The following is a 9,286-nucleotide window of genomic DNA, read 5'->3' as shown; positions in this document are numbered from 1 at the left end:
CCGACAACTACAAGAAATTCGATGGTTTGCAAGATCCTGAGGATTGGCTAGTCGACTATCTGGAAACAGTGAAGCTGACAGGCGGAACTAAAGCAACTGCTATGCAGAGCATCCAAGTTCAACTAAGCGGAGCCGCAAGGTCATGGATAAAAAAGCTACCAGCGAGGATCCATCGACAGCTGGGAGACTTTCGAGGACATGTTTGTGAAAAACTTCCTATCCACATGCAAGAAACCCGCGTCAATAGAGCAGCTGAGGGCCTGCAGGCAGAAGTTTGAAGAGCCAATAAGGACATACATCCAGAGGTGGAATATTATCAAAAAATCGGCAGAGAACATATGTGACGAAAGAGCAATAGATGTGTTCGTTGCTGGGATCCGAAGAAAGGACCTAATCGAGGATTTATGAAGGACTAATCCGAAAACAATAGCAGTTCTCATCAAAACAATAGCAGCGCTCATTGCTGTAGCGACGAGTGTGCGGAGGTGGCCGATGTCGATTTCCTCATCATTCTAGGCCAGGAGCTCCGCGACCATCTTCATGTTATCCTTTGGGGTCGCGAGCGGCTGATGATCGGCGGGGTTGTCAAAATTGATTTTTCGAGGGCGAATAGCTTCCTGACAGAGCCTTTCCGCTCCTCTTTAGCATCATGGACTACCTTCTTCCATAGATCCCGGAGCTCTGTGGCTTTGTTCAGGTATTTCTCGGTCTTGCGTTCTTGTTCCGCGACCACTTCCATCATCTCGTCGGTTTCCATCTTGTCCGCCGAGCATCGTTGTTGCGGCCTTGACGACCTTTTGAGCTTCAGCCAGAAATTCTTTCCTTTTAGCTTCGAGAGCTTCTTGATCTGCGGCTTCTTCTGCTGTCAGTGGTTTGGTGAGAACTTCCGCGTATGTGATGTTCTCGCCATTCTTGCCTGCTATCCTGGTGAGTTCCTCCATTGATATCCCTTCACCAAAGTCAAGGCCATGTCCTTGATGGGGCTCCGGCGTAATACAGATACGAACGCGATGCGGTGCACCCGGATTGGACGAACCCGGAATTGCGGCGTTGGGGGGGTCTTCTCTGAGTTGGAGTCCTCCTCCAATCTCGTTACGGTCGCAAGGACCTGCTTGGGAGGGGCGGATTCGACTTTAGCTTTCTCCTTGTCTTCCATCTCCTTCATCAGACGGTTGTACTCTTCCGAGTCCATGGAAGATGCGTCATCGGATAATGGGCTCAGATTTTCGAGTATCGAGTCTTCATTGTCTCCGGCATCCTCTTGCTGGTCCGGAACATTATTGCCTCCGGCATCCTCAACCTGCATAGGTCCAGCTCCATCCTGGGGAGGGGCGGTTCCTGCGGTGTGTGCGAGGAAGTGCACGAAGTTGCACCTTTGCTTCTCTAACACCTAGGAAACCTAGGCGGATCTGCATTGGTCTTCCACCGTAGTTTCCTGCTCGGGGACGGATTGGGTGGGCTTTGAATTTTTCAGATCTAAGGCGGAATTTTCTTTAGGAAGTTCCTACGACTCAGATCGGATCTTCGCGACTACGTCCTGCTCAGCGGCGGTCGCGTCAGCGTTACTTACCAGTGCGTTTTCATCAGAATTGACGGTCTCGCCGATGAAGATGTGTATGCCGCCAATTGGGGCGATGGAGAGCTTGACGGGGTCGGTCCTAGCCGGAATCCAGCACTCGTCCTAAGGGACGATCGGAAAGTTACCGGCGTACAGAACACGCCCCACTGCGATGGAGTCGTTGAAGCTTCCCACATGGTGGAACCCTCCCGGTTCCGGCCTCCAGACGCCGCTGGCCCCACGGTGGGCGCCAACTGTTGTTGCCTATTCAACAGTACCCCGGAGGAGGGATCCTCACGGAGGGGGGAAGAAGTAGGGGCCATATGGCGGAGAGCACTCGAGACGGTGCTACGCGATTTACCCAGCTTCGGAACACCTGCTCGAGGACAGGGCCTACTGCTGCTTGTCTACAATTATCTGGGCGCTTTCGCGTTGTTACAATGAGTTGTGGTTGTGCCTCTAGGGCTCCCAGGATCCGGCTTATATAGGCACCCGGATCTAGGGTTTACACGGAGAGTCCTAGCCGGAATACAAGAGGCCTAACTACGGAATATACATTGTCGTGCACGTCAAGGATCCACCTAGATCTAATCTTGCCGTCATGGATCCGGATACTTCATGGGCCTCCATGGATCCGCCTATTTGCATAGGTCGGTTGGGATCCGGCTCCTATTCTTTAGCTGGACTTCATCCATCTTCTATCAACAACAATTGAGCCGCCCGGTGGACCATAAGTCACACCACCATCTGTGGGCCACCCGGACTTGCCGGATCTAGACCATGTCGTTGGCATACCCATAAAGTATACCCACAACATTCACGCTTTTATTTTTTCTCGTATTCATTTATATGTCTATTTGTTCGTAGCACAAGTTTTTAACCCTTCTTTGATGTAGTGCAATGAACTAGACATATTCTTGTTACTTGTGAGAAGAAATAAAAGAGATCAAAAGTGAGTGTTGAGCAATTTCATGTTTGTCATTTGAGTATCTACCTTCTTGTACTCATTCTAATAAGAAAATCTGCTTTCCCATACGTTGAAATTTTTGTTGTTTATTTCCTTTTTTTTACTTTGGACGATCAAGCCCATGATATACACCATGATATTAATCATCTTACAGACGCTCAAGTGAAGGAACATCAGTGTGGAAAACTCTAAAATCAATTGTAAGGTAGAAGTAAAGGCAGAACACAACCCAATTCGATCATATACCTAATAAATGATCACAAACTGAAATCTTCATTTATAATATTAGCTCAAGGCTCAAAGGGTAAAAACATAAAAACATCCCATATTTTGATGATGGCGCAAATCTTATCATGCAACACATGGAAACGAACATTTATTGCGAGAAAAGTAAATAAGCTAGAAAACAGTAATAGAGTTACAAGGTCCTATAGATCTCCCCAGCTTGGGACCAATCCCGGCGAAATCAAATAATTCCTTGCAATTATTTTGTACTGCAAGTCGGTTATGAAGGAGAACTGCGGGCGGGGCGCTCCAGCATTTCCTTCAGAGTCCTGTTCACGCGTTCCAAGGCCACGATGCGAAGTTCCTTCACTCCATTTATCTTCTCCAGTTGAGATATGTATTCACGATAGTTCTCATTCATCTCTTCAAGTGTATTAATAGTATGCATACTCATACGGGATCTTGCATCCGTATCCGATGCGATCTTCATGTCAAGCTGTTCAAGATACTGACCAAGCAAGTTGATATGGTCAGCCGAGCCAGGGGCATGTACCTCAGCTTCTTGGACACGCTTGTTGATAGCTTCTAGATTGGCTATGATCTTCTCATTGCGAACTTGATATTCTTTCTCTTCCGCGGCAACTATTTCTTCGCGCGGTATAAACCAAGTTTCTCCACTTGCTTTATTGTAGACCATACCTTTCTCCTTTTTGTCCTTCTTCTCCCTTTCTTTCTTCTCCTTCATGGCCTCTGACAACATGGCGCGTCCCCTCTTTTCCATCTCCATGAGTGCTTGCTCGTCTTTCTCGATCCTTGTCCGGTCGCGTGGAAACTCTGCACCAGACATGGCTACCTAGCGAGCTAGGTACCTCGATCTGCTCGCTCTCGCTCACTGATGGCAATGGCGATGGCACGGCGAGGACGGGTATAAAAAGGCCAGCGGGACAGCTAGCTCCGGCCTGTGGCATGAGTGCGTCCACGGAGGTTTGTTGCGGCTACGAGACAAGCCAGGGCGCGGACACGGCTCGGCTCGGCGGACACATGGCACCCCGATCGTCGTCCTCGATTGATCACATGGAAAACCCATCGCGCCTCACTCGCTGATCGGCTGTGTGAGGTACCTTAACCGTGAAGCTTGCTCTAACTTACTTTGTTTCTGTGCGCAGCTTTCTGTTTTGCTGCAGTTTTGGAAAGACCTGCGGATTAGGCGCACAAAGACGTGGAAAGGAGCTCGCATGCAAGGAAGGAACGTACGCCGCAGGTTTCCTCGCGCGCGGCTACACATACAGATGTGCATCCAGCTCAACAGAGTGAGATGAAGCCATTAACCGTGCATGCATGTTGTGTGCAATAGTTGGCTTTTTCTTATGATTATTTAACTAATGCGGGTATTGTTTTACTACTATGAATGCCTTCTCGTAAATGTAAAAGGTATGGCCAAAACATGGGGATAAGCTTCCGTTACCAAAATTGCCAATGAAAAAGTTATAATTATCTTTTGGTCCTATGTAATGGAAAAGTTCAATATACTCCCTCTGTCCCACGAAATATGTCGAAAGTTTGTCAAAATTTAGATGTATCTAGACACTAAATAATAATAGATACATCCAAATTTTAACAAACCTTCGACATAGTTCGTGAGACACGGAGGGAGTATATAGTACAACAAGCCACACGTCAAAAAGTTATATGCCCCCTAAGAAGTTAGGAATTACATCATGGTCCCTAGATCTTTCCCTTCGACACATTGAGTGGACCTGGGTGGTTAGTTCTACGAGAGGTAATAAAGTGAACTCACCTGGGATTGAGCATATATGGAACGCTCCTTCGGCTATGGGAACTTCTGGATACGCCGATTCAACATATCCTAGAGAGAAATTTCTTTCTATTGAAGCTTGTTTTTGACTATGGACGAGATTGGTGTTGAACTTATGTCTACCCTCTTCTTGACGCAATTAGATCTGGGGAATATCTTCCCTGCATGCGGAGGGGAGATCAAGTCTCCGTTGCGAGCAAACCTCCGTTGGTATTGTCGACTGATAGTAGAAGTGGAGGAGACCGTTGCCGACACCAAAAGAAAATATGTAGGAGGGTGGAATTTCCCATACCAGCAACTTCACATGGGCAAATCAAAAGGGAAAGAAGTATATGATCTATTCATATTTGTGTAGGTGCCAACCTATGTTGGCCCCTATCCACGACCTCCCCCCCCCACACACCCCTCCCCCCGGTCGCCGGTGAGACAACCAGAGTCGGTAGGGATGGTTTCATACAAAGAAGGCCAAGAGAAAAATGGCTCGCCGAGGAAGACGAGAGGAAGGTAGAGAAGGGGAATGCTTTATATAGCACCAACGGCGGAGGATTCGAGGAAGCGGGTCAGACAGCTGGCAACCACAACAAGACCGGCCTAGGCAACCTTTCAAGGGGAAAATTAATTAGATGGCGTTAATAAGTTTACAGAGCGCCCTCCGCTTAACTAGGAAGTGCCACATCATCAATCATTTTGTGATCCTATATTTAACACGAATCATATTGTTGAGACATCCCACAAAAGGAAATATTTGTTGCATCATTGGATGTGTAGACGCTACCTGCTCGTTGAAAAAGATCCACGTGATGGAAACCTACCAAATATTTTTCCACTTGCCTTCTCTTGCAAACTTTGATTGATTGCTTCCCCAAAGAAATGCATATCCCTCCGCGGCGACTCATGAACGTGAGCATAAATGATCCCATCATCTCCGGCAAGCGTCCATTTACGAGCCCATCATTTGCAACAACGAGGAGGAGCCCCATCGTTGGGATTCCGAAACCTAGTGGGCAATGGCGAGGGCTTCTACCTCAGTTGCCTTCTTATAGAAGTGAACACCAATGACCCAATAAGCTTGTTTAAAATCTTGGAAGAAGAAACTGCGGCGTGACCAATTATGGTTTTTTATGAGACTTTAATGCGGTTGGTTGTACTACAATGTAGTATCAGTTTTCCATGTGCAACATGAGACAACACATAGTGCAACCTCTATTTGTTAGGACTGTTGCATGTTCCACACATGTGTTTGTCATTTGTTCTAGTAAAGTACCTCAAATGTTGCACTTTTTCCCTGGTTGTTGTATTAATGAATTATATTATTATTTTATCGCACACACATTAATAGAATTATTGCATACATGCATGGTTTCCATGCTACAATGATCAAAAATATCCGAAATAACTATAATGATAGAGAAATTGGTTTAATGGGGAAGGGTGGAGATGAGAGGGTGAGGATCAGGCAGATGGCCAGGCCCTACTACGAAGTAGTCCATCCGTTCCAAAATCCTTGTCCCGATTTAGATATGTATCTAGACATATCTTGTGCATAGATACGTCTGAATCTACAACAAGAATTGTGGAACGAAGGGAGTGTAGATTACCAATTTGGGAAAGGAGGATCAGCCATGTGGACGAGAGGAGTGGAGCAGTGAACCAGATCGAAAGGGAGAAGTGTTTGATCAGGCAGTCCAAATTGTCATCATACTGATGTAGCTTATGCATTAATACAAGAAATTACGATCCTAGATATGTTATTCACACAGGTTGTAATATATTATACCATATTACACTTGATGATGGGGAGCAATCGGCAGCCTAGGACAAGCTGAAAATCTTAGGGGAAAAAAGAAGTAAAAATAAACGTGTTGTGATTTGATTATCCGCAAAAGACACTAGTGTGTTTCAAATGACACATCATAAAAGGGGTAGACGTTTCTGTTGACATGAGTAACTGACTAGCAAATGAACCATTACTAGCTATGTAGAGCTTCTTGGACTATTGGGAGCTTATTTCATGGCAAGTTCTGACTAATATACAATGAGATGTACACAACGAGTTAGCTATATTTAAAGTCCATTTTTTGATAAATATTATTTCAGTCAAGAGAACTTCATAAATAAGGACATGCATGGCTGATGAATCTATAGCAAGAGAGAGCCCATAAAATCTGTTTCATTCCAATAGTTCTCTATACAAGATATGACTATCCTCACCCTCCGTGACAAAAATTGGTGGATGAAACGCAACATAATGAAGGCACAGCTCACAAACATGAACACTATCTATCTACACAACCGAAAAAAAGGAAAAAGAGGGAATGAATTGAAGTATACTATTCCGCATGGCAGTAGATGGTCAACAATGTAGAATCGTAGAACCTGAGCATGTCACTAGTTTCTTAGTCTCAAATCTGCAATGATTCAGCTCTCTGTAGTGCAACAGCCCCTACTGATATCAAACTCCATAAGTACAACCAGTTAGCTCTCTGGCAGGTTGCTCAAAGGATGCACTTCTCCTATAATTTGCAGACATTGTTCATCCTCATTGTTTCTATGCTTCCTGCTATTGTTGATCCAGCGGTCCCCACAAACCCTAGAGAGGCACAGCTGCAAACAGATTCTTCGACATATAACAAAATTTCAGGCAGTTGAACTGGATGACAATCCTCGTTCGATCTTTCTGCAATCTTTGGAAAGAATCCAGACCTTAGGCCATGTTCAGCAGCCATAAGCTTCTCTGCAGTTTGTAGAACATCATTTTCCTTCAGGGTGTACAGTTCATATTTCTCGTCTTTTGCAATATCTGCAAGATAGGTCTTTGTCCAGTTTGCTGGAGGAAGATCAGTCATGATGAACATGTTAATAGGACCACCAGACTTGTTTCTCTTCATCTCCAACTCAAGAGCTTTCAATTTATCCTTAAGGGCAGAAAAGGTAGATTTCCAGTGATTCTTAAATTGGCCATCTAACAATCTTAGTTGTGCACAAAGAAAAGGCTCCTTAATCGTGCTCTTAGCAAACTCCTTCCCTGCAGCCATGATTTCTGGGGCAAAAGGAAGGAACTCAGTTTTCTCAAGTACAGTCTGTATTCTATGGTCCTTTGGTGACTCATGGATATCAAAGTAAGACTCTGATCCCTTGTATGGTCCTGAAAAAAGGGTACCAAATGCCAATAAAGTAGCATCCCCAGCCTTAGAACCAGGCCCTAAACCCTTGTATAGATCTTTGCGCTTCCTAACGTATGAAATCTTCTTCTTCCTTCTTAACTCTTCATCTGGCTGAAACGAATCCAGTGTTCCATCATTATTCTCTTGATATGTCCACACCGTCGTTCTACAGTCCTCCTGAACAGGATACACACAAGCACTACTTTCACTACCTTCTAAACCAGACAGCAAAGATCGGCATCTGCCATAGTCACTTGGCGATGATTTACCGCCAGAAACAGCGCAGCACAACCCAGAAAAGCAAGTTTTCCGCATATCCACGCCACACCATAATGAAACAAACACTCTGAAATCAATTGTCTTAACCAAAGCCTTCACAGGTGATAGATCAACTATGTCACCCATCGAAACATACCTGGAACACAAAGGTCAGAATCAATACTTGATTCTCATGATGTCTTTCTGATTCATAGAGAAGATGGAAACCTATAGTGAAGGCTGTGGAAGCAAGAAGTTATATCACCATTGTGCTAAAGTGAGTACTCTGCCAGCGTAAGTGTGCAGCAACTAAATTACATCTCTAGATTTAGATTTCCCTTGGCAGCAATCTCAAAACATGGAGTCTCCATCAATTACAGGGGGGAAAAACAGTGTGATTCGAAATCATGAAAAATGCGATGTATGCATTGTTAATACTCTAACGAAGCTTTAGTGTGAGGTTTACCTCCGCTCCCGGAGGAGCTGCATCGCGTGGTCCCAGACGGCGGCGCGGAGGTCGGAGGGATCGGAGACCCTGAACTTGGGGCAGCTCCCGAGGACGACGGCGTGGTGGTCGAGCACGGGTGGCACGACGAGGGTGCGGTTGAGCAGCGCGGCAGCCACCGCGGCGTTCCGCAGCTCGCCCACCTGGTTGCTGAACCCGCTGTGCGGCGCGTACCACAGGAACTTCTCCCCATCCAGCTCCACCGAGCGCCCACACCTCTGGACGCCGCCGCCACTGCTGGAGGGAGAGGGAGAGGCGGAGAAGGGGAGGAGGGAGCGGAGCAGGGAGGAGTAGGCGGAGGAGAGCAGGATTGATGCCGGGAGGAGGAGCAGCAGGACGGCCACCAGGAGTGGCACGTTCGACCGGGCGCTCCGCCTCCGCCACCGGCCGCGGTTCGCCGGCAGGTCCATCTCGCCGGCGGCGACCGGCAGATCGGATCTTACGGTTGCATCCGGTACCAAGCGTAAGTGACTGGTAAGTTACTCTTTGGCCCAGCTAATGCGTCAGAGCAATAGAGTCCATGGGCTCGAATGGCCCAGGTAGAGCCCGATCGGGTTGAGTTCAAGTGGGCACACGCAACAGCAACGACAGCCCAGAATCAACAAGATCACTGACCATGTCAAAAAAGAAAAATCACTGACGAGTGGATCCTCCAGTCCTGGTCCTGGACAGTCCGTTTCGGTCCACGTGGACCAGCGGACAGACCGCACACGTTTTAGTAGGACGACGTAAATAGACCAATCCGTTCGCGCCAGACACATTCATTTACTAAATTTGGGAAATGGATGCGTCA

At 46.6% G+C, this 9,286-nt stretch overlaps 1 protein-coding gene across 1 annotated transcript; it reads right to left on the bottom strand.

Annotated features, from left to right (window-relative positions):
* Positions 1 to 6,677: 6,677 nt before the first annotated feature.
* On the bottom strand, positions 6,678 to 8,903 carry LOC124646424 (O-fucosyltransferase 30-like). Its single transcript, XM_047186537.1, has 2 exons — positions 8,455 to 8,903; positions 6,678 to 8,145 (listed from the first exon to the last, which is right to left on the bottom strand). Exons 1-2 carry the CDS (start codon positions 8,901 to 8,903, stop codon positions 7,080 to 7,082), a joined length of 1,515 nt encoding a protein of 504 aa, XP_047042493.1. The 3' UTR covers positions 6,678 to 7,079.
* Positions 8,904 to 9,286: the final 383 nt, after the last annotated feature.

Source organism: Lolium rigidum, chromosome 4 (genome assembly GCF_022539505.1).
Source record: "Lolium rigidum isolate FL_2022 chromosome 4, APGP_CSIRO_Lrig_0.1, whole genome shotgun sequence".
NCBI lineage: Eukaryota > Viridiplantae > Streptophyta > Magnoliopsida > Poales > Poaceae > Lolium > Lolium rigidum.
This window is presented reverse-complemented; position numbering and strand designations above follow the sequence as displayed.